Here is a 17500-nt window from a genome sequence, read left to right as displayed (position 1 = left end):
AATTCTTCTCTCTCTGTTCCTCTCTACGTTTCTTAGTTCGTCCTCTCTCATTCTCTCCCACTCCCTTCCTCTTCTTTCTCTCAGTTTCTCTTAAAATCTTTCTTCCTCTCTCATTCTTCTCTCTCTCTTTCCCTTTTCTTTATTCTCCTCTCACTCTCTCTTCCCTTTCGGTTCTTCTCCTATTCCTTTTTCCAGTTCTCGTTTCTTTTACTCCCTCTTTTCTGTTTCACAAAAAATATAATAAAGAGATAAATACATAGATAGATAGATAGATAGGTAACTAGATAGATAGATAAATAAACAGATAGATAGATAGAGAGAGAGAGACAGAGAGAGAGAGAGACAGAGAGAGAGAGAGAGAGATGGAGAGAGAGACAGAGACAGAGAGAGAGAGAATGAGAGAGAGAGAGAGAGAGAGAGAGAGAGAGAGAGAGAGAGAGAGAGAGAGAGAGAGAGAGAGAGAGAGAGAGAGAGAGAGAGAGAGAGAGAGAGAGAGATACATAAATGAAATAAAGAGACAAATGTGTAAGCAAAAAAAAGAAAAGAAAAAGATAATAAGTAAGAAAATCAATGAATCAGCTACTAAATAAATGTATAAATAGACAGACAGATAGAAAGATAGATAAATCACTGTTACCTTCACCGTGGATCCGAGAATACGCTGTTGTGTCTCCCTTTCAACCCAAACGTGGACTGCCGAGGAACAGACAGATACCAGGTTTGCCCAGTCATCGTTAATCACAATTTCTCTCATTCTTCTCCCTTCTCCCTTCTCCCTTCTTTCTTCTCCCTTCTTCCTTCTTCCTTCTCTCTTTTCCCTTCTTTCTTCCCTCTTCTCCCCTCTCTCTTTTCCCTCTTCTCCTTTCTCTTTTCTCCCTTCTTCCTTCTCCTTTCTCCCTTCTCCCTTCTCCTCCGCCATTAGCTTGTCTCCCTTCTCCCTCCCCTCCTCTCCCTATCTAGTGCACCCACTCCCCTCCCCTTCTCCCCCCCCCCCTCCTGGCTCCTCCCTCTAATCAGTTGCAATAACAATATTGCTTATATCTCTTTATCTCTTTTCTTTCTTAATCAATCTATTCCCCATTTGGATTACACTGATATGTAAGTAGATACTCTATCAGATACGCGTTTTGATTATGAACACATTCAGAGACTCTTGAATAGAGTTATTATTTTCATTTTATTTATTTTTTTGTGATAGAGATTCGAAGTTTAAGAAAAAGGAAATCGAATCCCAAAAAGAAAATGTATATTTTGTTTTTTTGAGTGTTTTCATTTTTCTTTATTTTCTATTATTGTATTTTATTTATATATTCTTTTACTGTTTTATTTTTTCTTTCTTTTATTTTCCTTCTTCCTTTCTTACTGTTTCATTTTTTCTTTCATTCTTTTTCTTTCATTTATTTCTTTTTTTTTCTTATTGTTTCATCTTCTTCTTATTTTAATTATTATCTTCTTATCCTCTTATCTTCTTCTTTTTATAGAACACAAAATATGACAAAGGCAAAGCATTTCCTATGTTAACTTTATAACAAATGGGAAATAATCGAAAAAAATATATCATTCAGTGTTATCTTTTAACAACATTTAACAACATTTGTTATTATCATCATCATCCCTTTGCAATTCCTACAATCATGAATATAATAATAATCGCAATGATTATTATAGACAATATCTTAATGCAGGTGATCGAGGCCCCAATGCTGTCATTATATTTATCATAATTATTGTTAATTCTGATGTTATCATCATCATATTTCCAATGCTTATTCTCATCATCATCATTTTATCATAACTATTTATATTTTCATGGATGATGATAGAGATGCTAATGATAATATAGAGTTAGAACAGCACTCTAATGAATTCGTAATGCGCTAATAAATTCGTATTTCGTATTCACTCTAATAAATTCGTATGTGTGTGTGTGTGTGTGTGTGTACGTGTGTGTATGTATGTATGTATGTATGTGTGTGTGTGTGTGTGTGTGTGTGTGTGTGTGTGTGTGTGTGTGTGTGTGTGTGTGTGTGTGTGTGTGTGTGTGTCTCATTCTGTGATATTAATGTTACCGTTTTACATCAACAAACTGAAGGGACTTTAACCTTTCAACTGCAAGGAATATGGTTGCAAGCGTAACTTGATATTCAACGAAGAGGATACAAAACAGATATTATGATGAACAGATAGGTTTTTATTGATATTTTTATTACTTATTATCACTACAATCATCATCATTATTATCTTCATGATGATAATTATTATAATGATAATGATAATGATGATAATATTAAAAATTATTAAGATAATGACAAAAGTTTTATTAATCATAATGATAATAAGGATCAAATGATGAAAAAACAATAATAATAATAATAACGTCAATAGCAATAATGATATTGATTATTAGTATGACTAGCATTATTTCTATTAGAATAGTAGTAGTGGTATCATTATCATCATTATTATTTTTATCATTATCATCATTATTACTTTTATCATTATCATCATTGTCATTATTATCATTACTACTGTCATTACTATTACTATCATCATCATTATTATTGCGATTGATATTATTACCATTATTATTATCATCCTCATTATTACTATTACATTATAATTACTGTCATAATTATTATCATTATTGTTGTTATTATTATTATCATTATTATTATCATCATCATTATTATTAAGACATGTTTTTTTTGCTGTTATTATCACCATAATCGTTATCAACCATATCATCATTATTATTGATATCTTTATTGCATTGCCATTATTATCATCATTATCATTATAACCATTATTAGTGGTAGCAGTATTACTGTTATCATTAATACTACAATTTTTATTATCTTTATTATTATAATTATTATTGTTGTTGTTGCTGTTGTTGTTGTTGTCGTTGTCAATATTATTGGTGTAATCATTATTATTATCATCATGACTGTCATTATTATCATTACCACATTTATTATCATTTGTAATAATATTATTATCTCTATTATTATCATTCTTCTTGTTGTTATCATCATCATCATCATCATCATCATCATCATCATCATCATCATCATCATCGTCATCGTCATAGTCATCACCATCATAACTATCGCTGCCATTATCATTATCATTGTTGTAATATTAGCATTATCTTTATCATTAGTGCATTATGATCACCATTATCATTATCTCTATCTTTATTGACATTATTATCATCATTATCTCTGCTACCATTACAATTAGTTTTCTCTAGTACATTATCATCATTATCATTATCATTATAGATACCAGAAATACCACGTCATTATAATAATATAATTGTGATATGCCCCATCTGTCTATGTATCTATTTACATCTATCGATATGTGGATTGATAGATAGTGATGCTAGATAGATAATAAAAACGATAATATTATTGTGATTTGATTATGCAGAAAATATTGATATTGAAAATAATGATAATGAATCATCATCATCAAAATGGTTCGTGATAATGATAGAAATAACAACAAGAGTTTGAATGGCAGTATATGTAGAGTAATAATAAAACGCAACAATGAAAATGATAATGATTAATAATAAAGACAATGATAATAACATTAATAACAATAATGATAAAATGAGAATCTTTATCATTATTACAACAAGAACAAAAATGGTACATAATTGTTATGATGATAATTACAATGAATTGAGGATCATGATACCAAAAATACTGAAAATCATAGTCACAGTGAAGATGAACAGTAATAACTAATGCTATTGATACCATTATAACATGACGATTATCATTATGAAAATTAATTATAGTGACCATAGCGCTAACATTGAAAATCACGCACATTATTACTATGAAGAGTAACAGTAACACATACAGGCCGTATTATATATATATATATATATATATATATATATATATATATATATATATATAAAGCACATCCATTGAACGTTATTTCAATATCTAAACAGAAAATGAACGATAATGAACAATGAAATAAAATACTGTCACGTTTAGTTTAGTCGACCATTAAAATATCCCGTTTTCTCTCTCATCAATTATTAAAACCGCGAAATTTATCGACTAATTCTTCATATTTAAGCGGATTTGAATCTGGTTTGAATTTCCATCAGCTCATTCACACAACCTACGTCACATATCTTGCGAAATAAAGGTAATTAAAGGGGAAGAAAATGAGAAAACTGGACAAAAATACACATTTGTCACTTCGAGAAGGATCGAGAAGCTTCCCGTCGTCTGTCACGCGGAGGGGACAAAAGAACATCGCGTGGATAAGATCAAATCCTTAGTGTATCTATAGTCTGAGAGCGAAACAAGCAAAATATACCAAAAATACCAAATTAAATAATATCAAAATAATCGAGAATTAACCACGGAACTCCCAGAATCCAATTACAAAGCGGTTATTCCATCCCAAGCCTCCTATCCCCACAACCAACCAGCCCATCCCAAAGAGAATCGAATCGCCTCCACGCTCCGCGATCCCCTCGCCATCACGTTGTTGTTTACATGAGTCACACCGGCGGCGGCGACAGGAGCGACGAGACCGAAAATTCCCTCGACTTTTTCCCCCAAATAAATTAATAACAAAATGACGGCCGACTCTGTGCTCAGCATCCAAGGGAAGAGGTCCTCGGGCACTTCCGTCAGAACCGAGAATGGTAAGTGTCGGAGCCGTAATTTTGACGAAAATGAATGGAATAGATTTTTTTTTATTCGGTCGCATGATACCTGTGTAGAACATCAATTGATTTGCATGAAAATAGTATCAATCTCCCTTATTATTCTCTCGCGTTTACTTCCTGTCTTATTACCCCTTGAACGCGCGCCCCGCTGTTCGTCTAAAGCTAGAAGAACACGAAGAGGGAGGTAAAAAAGAGAACAAAGGCAGAAAAAGGCCACGAGGCGCGTCCGCCCATTTCCGATAACACGCGAACACATGCTCGTTATTTTTCCTATTTTTAGCTCCGTTTCTCTTCGCTTGGGAGAATAATGGAAGCCTCTTGATTTGTTGGAGGTGGAAGTTGACCCTTTGAGCCGTTTTGAGTTGCTATTACGTGGGAAATGATACAAGATAAGGAAATTCTTGTGATGCGCATTCCTGGAGATTTATTAATAGTCGGTAATTCAGACACTAATTTTTATTTTTTTATTTATTTTTTTTTCGGGTGGGGGGGTGAGGGGGTTGGGTATTTCTTACAGAGAGCGACGCAGCCTCCGGAGATGAAGTCCAAGAACCAGGGCATCAAAATCCAAACCTAACCTTTCCTACCTTCTACTTATTCCCCCAGACAGAGGGGGGCGGGGGTAAGATTTATTGTACACCCCCCCCCCCCTTTTATTAGCACTTTATGCCCACTCTGTTCTGCTCTCTGTTCTGGATGGCAAGATAGAGCTTGAACTCACAAAGTGGAATCAGGTCGTGGGTGCTGTTTTCTGCAATCTTTTCCCTTTGTGGTGTAAGTTTGTCTGCAAATTATTTCTTGAATCAATGACTTCATGTCTGTTCTCTGTTAGCTTATCATCTGCAGTTAACCGAATAGGGTATATGTTTAGAAGATATTTGTATTACCTTCATATTCAAACATCTAATTTACTTGCAGTGGTATTGGCTGTCCAGTGTTAATACACTTGAAATATGGGTAATTCTCTAAGGGTGTGCTTGCTGGGGATTAAGTCCAGAAGTCCACATCACAAAATTAACTTAATAATCCAAGTTTCCATGATTAGTGTGCCCGTTTCAGCACTGCCCGAGGTGAGGGTTGACGGGGAGCTCAGCCCCTAATGTCCCCCCAGGAAACATGGTCTTCACCTCGGTATGCACGGCACACTGAGGTGGACTTGGGCTGTGGGTGGCACTTTCTGGGATCCCTTTCCTTTGTGGCATTACTGTTCATAGCTACAGATTATTTCTTGTATGATTAACTACAATTTTTAATCCTGTACGGGAATAGAAACTTGAACTTCCCTATCTTAGTGCATCCATACCTCAGAGATTAACTAAATTTTGCATTGATTGCCTGACAGATGACTTCCATTGATAAGGTTGTGATTTGAGAAAATTCTAGGGTAATTCTCTACAGTTTGGAGGCACTTGCCAGAGACTTAAGTTCCCAACCCCATGTCACACAATTAATTAAACAGTAACAGTTGCTATGACTGGGCGTACCCTTTGGGCACTGCCCTAGGTGAAGATTGATGGTGGGTTCTGCCCCCAACGACCCCAGGGAAACAATACCTTCACCTCCGTATGCACTGCAAGATAAAGCTGAAACACAGGAACATGGTGTTTACTTGGGCTCTGAGCTTGCCACAATCTTTTTCCTTAATTTGTGGTGGTGTCATTCATGTTAGCAGATTATTTCATGTGCCGATGACTATAACTTTGTCCTCTACAAAAATATCATCTTCAATTTGCCGTACCCTAGTGCATCCAAACCAGAAACATTAACTAATTTTTTTGTTTCACACAGCCATCCAACCTTGTAAGCATTATTCCTTGTTTCAATTATTCATGCAATGATATGCATGATCTCGTATCTTTCATTGCAAATGACACAAGTTAAAATATTGGTAGTTGCTATGTCCCTATTACTCCAGCCACTCCTGGGAACCAAAAGCTTTCCAAACCCAGGGGCTTTTCCCCAAGACCCTTACCCTTTCATTGTATATCCCTATTTGGGGATTGATTGATTGGTTAGGAGTTGATTCTGGTTAATGGGAAGTAATGATATAAATTTTGTGAATTTGACAATTCACACCCATAAGTGCATATTGTGTATGCAGCTTTAGTGGTCGTTTCCTGGCCTGATGTTGCAGAGGCAAACAGAAGCTGTTGTATTACTGGCAATATTTATTGAATTATTGTTTGATATTGATGTGATACACGAACTAATAACATTAAATACTCAGGTATGGATTTGCTAAGTTATTTTCTAAGTGTTTATTTGTCCATTTTGTATGTACTTTACAAAATTATTTCCATTTGTTCATCAATACTAAGAAATTGTTAAAACTTTTTAAAGATGAGTAAAAATTTTGAACAAGTTTTAAAGTTGGTGTTACATTTTCAAAATTAGAAATAGACCAGTATTCACAATCAGTGGAAATTGGCTGAAAAGAGCACACACACACACTCACTCACTCACTCACTCACTCACTCACTCACTCACTCACTCACTCACTCACTCACTCACTCACTCACTCACTCACTCACTCACTCACTCACTCACTCACTCACACACACTCACTCACTCATACACAAAATGTTAACCCATAACTGACGGGTAGCATTCATAGAGGCCGGGGGCTTATATCGTCGCCCTAGCATGCACGACCACTCATGCCAAATACCAGCATCCCAAGCCGTTTCTTCGTAATTCTACGAAGATATGTTGTATTTTCAGTTTTCATTATTTTTTACAGTCTCTACTTGCCAAACTTCCTGATAAATTGAGACTGAAGGGTATTTTTGTTGTTATATAGACTCCATAGTTGATCATTATTCGGTCTATATTCCGAATAAAATAAGCAGTGTGCGGCATCATGGAGTTGAAATCATCGGTTTGTTGCAATTTTTTTGTTTGTTGCATGGTAAAAATGAGAAAGTGTTAAAACCGACTTAATTACACCTTCACTGGCAAAAAAATAATCTTTTGCCGTGATTTTAACAAAAAAAAAAAACTCATGGCATGTCCATACATACTCTATGGCATGTGCGTACATGCCCCCAGCAGATGGTCCCGCCATGCCATGGCATGTGCGTACATGCCACCCGTCAGCAATGGGTTAAATGTCCCTTGCAGAATCAGGGCTTTCCATCTTCATTTTTTTTTTTTTTTTTATTCGCAGTCATCGCTGCCAGCTCCGTGGCCAACATTGTCAAGAGCTCCCTTGGTCCTGTGGGGCTTGACAAAATGATTGTTGATGATGTTGGAGTAAGTACACAGTTGTTTGTATCTTATGAACATTTTAATCCACTAGTATTGAATGTGTCACTTTTTTTTTTTTTTTTTTTTTTTTTTTTTTTTTTTTTCAGATAAAATATCTAAAAAAAAAAAAAATTTAATAATCATGATATTAAGCTTCTATAGGTACCCTATTATTTTGATATTGTAGGCTTTCATTTGATGTCCTGGCAATTAACTAGTTATCTGTACTGTTAGTTGTGCAATAATTGCAACACTTGCTGGCAACACATAATTTCAAAATGATCTCACTTCCTTCATGTCTCTCCTTGCCACCAGGATGTCACAGTGACCAACGATGGTGCCACGATCCTCAAACTGCTGGAAGTGGAGCACCCAGCTGCCCGTGTCTTGGTCGAGTTGGCACAGCTGCAGGACGAGGAGGTGGGGCAGATTTATTTTCGTTTGTTTATATTATGATTTTATTATTTTTTACCCTTTTGTGGTAAGTCTTTTGTTGCTTTCATTTCTTCGGAATAATACAGGTAGCTAATTTTAACCCATTACCCATTAACTCATTATTTTATGATAATGCTTTAAACTACATATTCACATATTGTGTTTGCCACAAAGGCTTTTTTTAACACTTTATTCTGTTTAAGACTGATAAACATTATCATTTGATATACAATAGGCAAAAAAACAGATATATAATTGATGGAGAAGTGCATTTTCTGAACCATAAAAATCTTGAGATTAAATTAGCAAAGTGATGCTTATATTTTACTTCCTGGTCCCTCAGGGGGGAATATTTAAGTGTAAAATATTAGTAATCTAGGCAATGAAAGAGCACTAACCACTTTAAGTCAACTGTAGGAGAGTTAGGCAATGTTGCACAGTGATGGTGCCTTAAGCTAGCCACGATCAGGGCCCTGTCCAACACCATCAGAGCTCCCAAATTGGTTAATTCAGAGATTCCTGACCTCTGGGAGTAGCTTTTATAACCCAGTTTTAACCTCTTCATTTGATTTTAAAAGGTTACTGTTCAGAATTAATTATTGTTGACTCTAGCTTTTACATTGTCATTCTGCCATGTTAATACAGCCTTTATAAGCAGTATCTTGGCACATTTCATTTCGGTAAGATAGTGTTATATTATATAGTATTATTTATATCTATATTAGTATGAAGAAGACTTCGTCTGTTAGGTATTTCTTTCTCGGCTTGCCATCAAGATCATGATCTGTTTTTATTCCTCAACTCACCAGGTAGGAGACGGCACAACTAGTGTAGTGATCATCGCTGCAGAGCTGCTGAAGTTTGCCGATGAGCTGGTGAAACAGAAGATCCACCCTACGTCTATCATCGCAGGTTATAAGCTGGCTTGCAAGTGAGTATGATGAATCGTTTGCATAGCATTAGTTATAGATACAAAGGTGTGTGTGTGATAACTTGGGTGGTTATGGATGGCAGCTTGTTAATTATTTATTCAGAATTTTTGCATTCTGCTTGTCATCACATGTAATAGCAAGAAAGGAAAGAAAAGTAAAGTAAAAAATACCTATTGATAATTATGAGAATAATGATAATTATGATGATGGTAGTAATAATGGCAAAAACAAATTTGAAAACGGTAATATGATGATTAGTGATGAGGAGATTGTATGGTAATTAGAGATATACTATTTGAGAATGGAAATAGTATTGCAGATAATTATTTCCTGCATGTGAAGTGAATCCTGGGTTACTTATAGTTGGTCCTCTGAATACACATGATGTATACCCTGCAGGAGTCAATTATTGCTACCCCACCATTTAAGTTTCCTTTCAAGTCATGTCTTTTCTTAATGTTTTTTTTTTTTTTTCCAACTGTGTATGTCTGTTGATAGTGAGTTGCCAGTTAGCAATTTCTCACATGTGAACACATTTACACCTAACTATTGCTAGGCACAGCTAGGCTGGAGATAAAGGTTCTAGAAACCATTTGTAAATAGTCTAAAACCCTGTTTAAAAATGTTCATATACAGCAGGGTTAAAGTATACTAGTTGCAATTGGAAATGTGTGATTTAGTTGGAGATATGTGGTGCATTGCATGAGGGCTAATTATGATCTATTAAATTGCGGCTGAGGGTAGTATTATATGCGGATCATGTGTATTAAGTTGAGAAATGTGAGTCAAGGAAATTTTGGATTAGTATGGAACCATACAAGATTGTCTAATTAACGTGTGGCATGGATATTTGCGAACTGGTAAATGGGCTTGGTCTTTCATGGCAAGAAAAGTGGCAACTGTGCATGAATGCTTACAGGATACAGCAGATAAAAAGTGTGGGGAGGGAAAGTAAAGTAATAATACTGAATTTAAATATTTAATATTATCATTGTCATTCATTATTATATTTTTTCCATTATGATACCATGTTTAACCCATCACTGCCGGGTAGCAGAAATCCCTGAGCGTGATAAAACTGGTGATTTCTGGCAATGACCAGACACTGGGCGCGGGAGTCCGTTACATTGAGCCAAACGTCCCGCTCCACATGCTCTGGCACGTCGCCATGTGTACAAGCTTGCTACGCCGACCAAACGGTTTGTTATGACTCTGGTACACGTGACCTGAGAGAGTTGGGTTAATTAACTCGGGCCACGCCTATAGCCGTCATAACAAACCAGCTCATTGTGCCGGGTATGGCTATAGGCGTCACTATGCACCACAGGTAGTGGGATCCCAGGCCAAATGGCAGAATGGTTAAGATTTACTTTTATTAATCATTGATTATTTCTCTCAGGGAGGCTTGCCGCTACATCCAGAACAACCTCACCATAAACACAGATGAAATTGGTCGTGATTGCATCGTTGCTGCTGCCAGAACATCTATGTCCTCTAAGGTGTGTTGTTGAGAATTGTATTAACTTGTTTTATATAGTTTAACAAATTGCTAAGAAACATAGTGTGAAATATGTATATTTATTTATTTATTTATTTATTTATTTATTCATTTATTTATTTATTATTTGAATAAATAGGTAAATAAGACCTTATTTTTTATATTGATTTTGCAAATTCCCCTCAAATTACTTATTGCCCCTGTCTCTGCAACTAATCTGTTGTTGACTCCAACACTCCACTCTTTCTCTGAACTACCTGCAGCTCATACCTAACCTCTGCCACACACAGGTGATCTCCATCGACAGTGACTTCTTCGCTAACATGGTGGTTGACGCAGCTATGGCAGTACGCACAGCAGATGGCAAGGGTGGCCACAAGTACCCCATCAAGGCCATCAATGTCCTCAAAGCTCATGGCCGCTCAGCAAGGGAGTCTGTCATTATTAACGGCTATGCGCTCAACTGCACCATCGCTTCACATGGTAAATATGCTTGTCGTGGAAGTGGTGACAGAAAGGGGATTAGAAATGTGATAGATATCACTAAAGTGTTAAAAACTGTAAAGTAGTCTAGAAAGCTAAGTAAAATAAGTCGTGTCTCTTAGCTGTGAATGCTGGTTAAATTGGTTACTTCATGTGTGTATGTACAGATGTTTAAGAGCAAGGAAATTTGCTAATGTGCTTGTATGCCACATTTATGCATGTTTTTGTGTATATCCATTATTTAAATATTTCATATGTTTACTTTTACATTTAAAGCACTTTCTTAATTTCCCCTCAGCCATGAAGAAAAAGATCACAGGAGCCAAGATCGCCTGCCTCGACTTCTCTCTCCAGAAGGAAAAACTCAAGCTCGGCATCCAGGTCCTTGTCAATGACCCCGCCAAGCTCGAGTCCATCAGACAGAGAGAGTCAGACATCACTAAGGTTAGAAGGGACTGTGTATGAGAAGGGAGGGATGTTTGAACCCAATAGAGTCTGCAAATATTCTGCTCTAATGCAAAGCTTGGTGTCAAGGTCACCCACTTGAAATAAGTATATTGAGTTTACAAGTTCAGGGACGATGTTTTTTCTCCTTCCTTGTCTTATGATTTTGGACTAGTTGTTGTTTGCTTGTCTATATTTTACACATTTTATGGACTAGTTGTTGTTTGCTTGTCTATATTTTACACATTTTTTGGTTTGCTCTTATCACTAACCTCCCAATTCCATACCTGCAGGAGAGAATCGAGAAGATCCTGAAGACTGGTGCCAATGTCATTCTCACAACCGGCGGTATTGATGACCTTTGCCTCAAGTACTTTGTCGAAGCCGGAGCCATGGCCGTCAGGCGGTGCAAGAAGTCAGATCTCAAGGTAAGTTATGAATGATATTGGGCATCCTCTTATCTCTCGAATTATGCTTGATTGCAATGGCTACATCCCATCAAAGAGCTGTAGAAGGGTAATGATAATGAAGTGAAGGGATTTGAGGGAATAGTTCTTTGGGGCTGGAAGAAAATGAAGTACCAATTGCACTTTCCATCCCATCAAAAAGTATTAGATGTGGCAGCGTCCCAGGATTTAACCCCATCCTGATGGGTCACGTGTACACCCATCATAACAAACCAAACCGCTTGATCTCCAGGGTATGGATATATGTGCAGCCACATGCCAGAACGTGTGGAGTGGAAGTTTTGCTACATATAGCAGCTCCTGCGCCCAGCACCTGAATATTGCCAGAAATCACCAGAGTTTATGATGCTGAGAGATTTCTGATACCCAGCCCCATGGGTTGACCCATTACTGCTGGGTAACAGAGATCCCTGAGCTTGATAAAACTCGTGATTTCTGGTAACAGCCAGACGCTGGGCATAAGAGTCCGCTACATCAAGTCGAATGTCCCACTCAGTGCGCCCTGGCATGTCACTGTGCGTACAGGCTTACCCAGTTTGACACAGGTACATGTGACCTGGCAGTGTTGGGTTAAAAGCTGGTGCTTTGTCAAAGCAACTTGGATGTAAGGAGAAACTTTTTCATGCACAGCTCATCCTATGGCTCATGGGGTTAAGAAGAAGCATAATTTTAGTTAGTTTTATTTAAAATTTCTTTTCCTCATATAATTATTATGAGAATCAACGTAATTTATTATTAAGGACATACATATTTGATACCATTTGATATTATTGAATAATTACAAATATTTTTTCTCACCACCACCACAATTTCACAGAGAATAGCCAAAGCAACTGGAGCCACTTTCCTCACTACCCTCTGCAACCTGGAAGGAGAGGAGACTTTCGACCCCACCTACCTTGGCGAGGCCGCAGAGGTCTCCCAGGAACGTATCTGTGATGATGAGCTCATCCTTATCAAGGGGTAAGGGAAAACGGTGTTTGTTTGCTGAACCAGGTTTCTATATACTAGTATGTACTTTGGAGTAAAATTCTTAACACAGGTACAGTGCAATTTTGGTGATACTTGATGTATATATATGATAGTTCTGAGCTGGTCATTGCTGTAGAAATAGATATGAAGCTAAATGAAGAAGTAGAAGGGTGGATTTTATTAGGTTTAAACCCCATACTAAAGGAAGTAACATTATAATAAACACCAAAGTACAGATATGTTACCAGAGTTTTAAGGCTTAGTTGAAGGAAATTTTAGTTTGTACAATGTTTTGAATGATTTTTATTAACCAAATCGGCCCAGAAGGCAAGAATACATGTCATACCTACTTAAATATTAGTGTATTAAGTGTTTTTATAAATAGATAGATGGCTTTACATGTGCTTAGTCACTAAAGAGTCAATTATTAGTTCTGCTTATCTCACATGTTTATCCTGTTCCTTGATTTATGGAAAGCTTTTTTTATTATTTTATTGATAATAATACATATCAATAATAACAGCAGCAAAAATTAATAGTATTAGAAAGAAGAGCACATTTTCCTGAAAATTTTAATGAATTGGAAAATCAGGTGCAGTCACTATGTCCTACTGATTAACTCCTTGGTTGCTGTAATGCCATCTACAAGCAGCAAAATTCACACAAAAAACTACAGTGGACCATACATAAGCCTGCCATGATTGGGTGAAACTTTTTTTATTAGAGAAGTATAAGCTTGAACTTACAGGTCTCTTAACAGCATAAAAGTGCGCAGACGATCCAACCACATTTCAAGTATTCTAAAAAAAAAAAAAAAAAAAACATGTGCATACTTCTGCCAGTTCTCCAAAACAGTGCAGGTTATTCACATACTTCCTTTTATTTCCCTCCAGGCCATCTGCCCGATCTGCCAGCTCCCTCATCCTTCGTGGGCCCAATGACTTCTACTGTGACGAGATGGAGCGCTCCATCCACGACGCCCTGTGTGTGGTCAAGAGGGTCCTGGAGAGCAGTGCCATCGTGTGTGGTGGTGGTGCTGTTGAGGCTGCCTTGTCCGTTTACCTTGAAAGCTTTGCGACAAGTTTGGTAAGTACAGTGTCATAGTCTGCTGCCATTGCATCATCGGGAGGTTATTTCATACTTTAGTTTAGTGGTATGTCAATGTTCCTCTTTACTTTACCCTATTCTCTTTTTTTGTTCACCGTTCATCCTTCTGTCCTTTCTCCTTTTCCCCTCACACCCTCATACCTTTACTCTCTTCATTCCTCTACCCCTTATGCCCTTTGTCTTTCCTCTCTTCTCTCCTCCCTTCATTTTTCACTATTCTTGATCCTTCCTCTCTTCTCCCCTTCTTCCCTTCACATTCCTATTATCCCTTGCTCTTATCCTCATCCTTTGTCTACGTTCTCTGTCCTCGTCCTCACATCCCTCGCTATGCCCCTCATTTATCCCTTCTCCTCATCCCTCTACCCCCTTTCCCCATGTCAGGGAATTAGTTGTCTTGATCTTTAGTCGTATTTGATTCCCTTAGAAATATATTTCATCAGAATAGAATTCCCTAAATACAGATTTTGCTTGAATTCTAACAAGAATTGTCGTATTTCAAGGCTGGGTTACTGAATCTTAGCCTTGTAGCCCTAAGTTAATATATGAGTTAATTGATACTTTACCTCTGAATGGCATTTGTGTCACATGCCATTCTAAAGATGGTCATCTCACCAGGGACATGTATGTCATGTCATCATTATCTTGGTCCGTTGCAATTCATAACCTTAATATCATATGGACTTTTCACTTTTGCAAGGCTGAAGTTTAGGCTGAAAAATATCACACAAGGCCTCATTATTTCAAGTTTGCATTAAAGCCACAAATCAGGACTTCATTGGTTCATACATGGTGTGAAAACAGATGTGTTAGTTACCTGTACTGCCAGGTGCTGTACGATTATGGGGCAGCTTTGTAGTTTAGGCTTTTTGGTGTTATAACCATTCTGGAGGCACAAGTTTACATACTCATTTCCTTGTCCATGATAAATCATTGACTTGTAATTTACAATTATGTACTGTCATGTATAAAGGAAGGTGTATATATTGTTGAGTGTTCACTGTATCTACATTATTTGCACCATCTTTTGGTAGGGTTTGTCTGTATTGCATTCTAATGAACTTTCATTATATGTAAGATTTTAAAAATCACAATTGGAGTTATTTATTCTTGTGCCCTTCTCCCTGCCCTAAAACGTGGGGTCTGCAACCTTTATATCATACTCCCAGTTCCCTTACTCATCCCTTCATACCCTTCCTTCTTTCCCTTCCCTCGATAGCTTTCATCTTTTCTTGTCTCTTGATACCCCTAACCTTTATTCGTCCCACCTTCCTTTTCTTCCCCCATTCCATAACCTTTTCTTGTCATTTCTTCTGCTTCCCTAGTCCATTTTATCCCTTGTCCTCTTTTACCCCCTTCCCCTATTTCCTTTTCCCGTCACTCATCCATTTCTTCTTCTGCAGAGCTCCCGGGAACAGCTTGCTATTGGAGCCTTCGCACAGTCCCTCCTCGTCATCCCCAACACCTTGAGCGTGAATGCTGCCAAGGATGCCACAGATCTGGTGCCCAAGCTGCGTGCTTACCATCACTCGTCACAGGTCAAGACAGAGCACTCACAGCTTAAGAACTATGGCTTGGATCTCCTTGAAGGTGAGAGAGAGAGAGAGATTTGGCTTAGAGGCTATTTTGGATTTTGTTCAATTTGACATAGGTCTCAGACATAAGGTAAACCACAGCAAATCCAATGTTATTTCGTCTTTTTTTTTTTTCCCCCTGGTCACAGTTACTATTCACACTTTATTATTTCCTGTTTCATGACCTCCCATTTAAAAGATCTATCATCTCGCCCACCAGGCCAGGTCCGTGATAACAAGAAAGCTGGTGTGTTTGAGCCAGCACTGAGCAAACTGAAGCAGCTCAAGTTCGCCACGGAAGCTGCCATCACCATCCTGCGTATCGACGACATGATCAAACTGGAGCCTGAGCCGAGCCAGGAGAGTGGCTACCAGAGGGCGCTGCAGTCCGGACAGCTCGGTTAAATGGTAGACTGTCTGGTTTGGTTGGGCGTTTGGTGGTAGGGAGGCGTCAAGGAGATGGAGGAAGAGGAAGAAGGACAAAAATGTTTCTCAGAAGAGGGTGGACGGACAGTAGCTTCTTGAAGCCGATGGAGAATAGAGGGTTCTTGGAGCTGCCAGGGAGGAAGTCCGTTTTAGGAGAGTTTACGAAGGAAGGCATCGCAAAGTGTTCGCAGTGCTTTTTGTCTCTCTCTTTCTTTCTCTTCCCCGCACTTGTCTCTCTCTCTCTCTCTCTCTCTCTTTCTCACACACATTACAGCAGTTTCTTTGGGGCTGCAAACTATCGCATTTTTTTTCTACTAAGTGACTCCTTGCCAGAATTTGGTGCAAATCTTCACCACCTAAGAAGAAAAACATTGAAAATTAGATTAATGCCTAAAGCTAACACTGCTTTTTTCACAATTTAAAAAGACTGATGTGAAACAAGATTACTCAAAAATGCTTTAATATGTCATGTACGGGTTGTGTACCACGTGTGTAACACCAGTGAAGAATTGAATATTGATCAAAGGTCTTTGTTGTGACATTTCCTTTATAATAAATCCCAAGAATTATTAGTGTCTTTTTTTCTCCTTGTTTGTTTTATTATAAATCATTATTATATGATAAAAAAATGGAATATTTTCATTTTAAATTAAAACAAAGGTGAAATACCAAAACACCACAAGTCTGAATTTCTTTTTAAAAAATATTTAGAAAGTCGTATCTTGCAAGATAATTGATGAGGAACAAACTTTAATCAAACCGGAAAGCTTATAAGTAATGTATGTATGCAGCTGCAATGGAAAAGCTTTTTATTAGAAAAGAGAAGAGACTTCTGGTAGGTAACTAAATTTCACAATTTGTCTATTTTTGGCTGTTTCACTGTAAGGTAGACTAAACATTGTGCAGGAATTATGCCAGTAAAGATGTATATATGAGAAGAGAATAAAAGCATAATGAAATTATATTAATTTAGAAAATGATAATCACAGCAAAATCAGGAAAGTCCAGTCAGTAAACCAAATAGGTGTCTATTAAATATTGATTTTGGAATGTGTGATTATGGGAATCTATGAGAAATGGAACACACACAGGCTGGATAAGAATTTAGAACTATTTACTAATGGTCAAACATGGAAGATGACCCTACACTTATGATAATTCGAGAACAGAATAAAAATCAAGTGGATTATACAGCATAATACCCCAATCCT

The 17500-nt window shown here is 37.2% G+C and overlaps 2 protein-coding genes across 2 annotated transcripts in view; one reads left to right on the top strand and one right to left on the bottom strand.

Annotated features, from left to right (window-relative positions):
• LOC119568313 (glutamine-dependent NAD(+) synthetase-like) overlaps positions 1–789 on the bottom strand; it is an 8438-nt gene extending 7649 nt beyond the window's left edge. The window contains exon 1 of the mRNA XM_037916768.1: positions 638–789. The gene's annotated coding sequence lies outside the window, so the exon portion shown is untranslated. The remainder of the gene's footprint in view (positions 1–637) is intronic.
• Positions 790–4523: 3734 nt separating this feature from the next.
• On the top strand, positions 4524–16859 carry LOC119568187 (T-complex protein 1 subunit alpha-like). Its single transcript, XM_037916604.1, has 12 exons — positions 4524–4684; positions 7875–7960; positions 8270–8374; positions 9199–9320; positions 10721–10820; positions 11110–11302; positions 11601–11746; positions 12040–12174; positions 13031–13176; positions 14079–14271; positions 15693–15879; positions 16084–16859. The coding sequence occupies exons 1-12, from the start codon at positions 4615–4617 to the stop codon at positions 16266–16268; spliced, it is 1668 nt and encodes a 555-aa protein (XP_037772532.1). The 5' UTR covers positions 4524–4614; the 3' UTR covers positions 16269–16859.
• The last annotated feature ends 641 nt before the right edge of the window (positions 16860–17500 follow it).

Source organism: Penaeus monodon, chromosome 43, assembly GCF_015228065.2.
Source record: "Penaeus monodon isolate SGIC_2016 chromosome 43, NSTDA_Pmon_1, whole genome shotgun sequence".
NCBI classification, from domain to species: domain Eukaryota; kingdom Metazoa; phylum Arthropoda; class Malacostraca; order Decapoda; family Penaeidae; genus Penaeus; species Penaeus monodon.
Note: the sequence above shows the minus strand (reverse complement) of the source record. Positions and strands in the feature narration are given on the sequence as shown.

What these genes read in the sequence shown, in the direction of transcription:
- LOC119568187 (XM_037916604.1), top strand. Translation starts at nt 4,615, where the DNA reads ATGACGGCCGACTCTGTGCTCAGCATCCAAGGGAAGAGGTCCTCGGGC. An exon ending in CACAGCTGCAGGACGAGGAG is followed by an intron (nt 8,375 to 9,198) that starts GTGGGGCAGATT and finishes TCAACTCACCAG; the next exon opens with GTAGGAGACGGCACAACTAG. An exon ending in GCAAGAAGTCAGATCTCAAG is followed by an intron (nt 12,175 to 13,030) that starts GTAAGTTATGAA and finishes ACAATTTCACAG; the next exon opens with AGAATAGCCAAAGCAACTGG.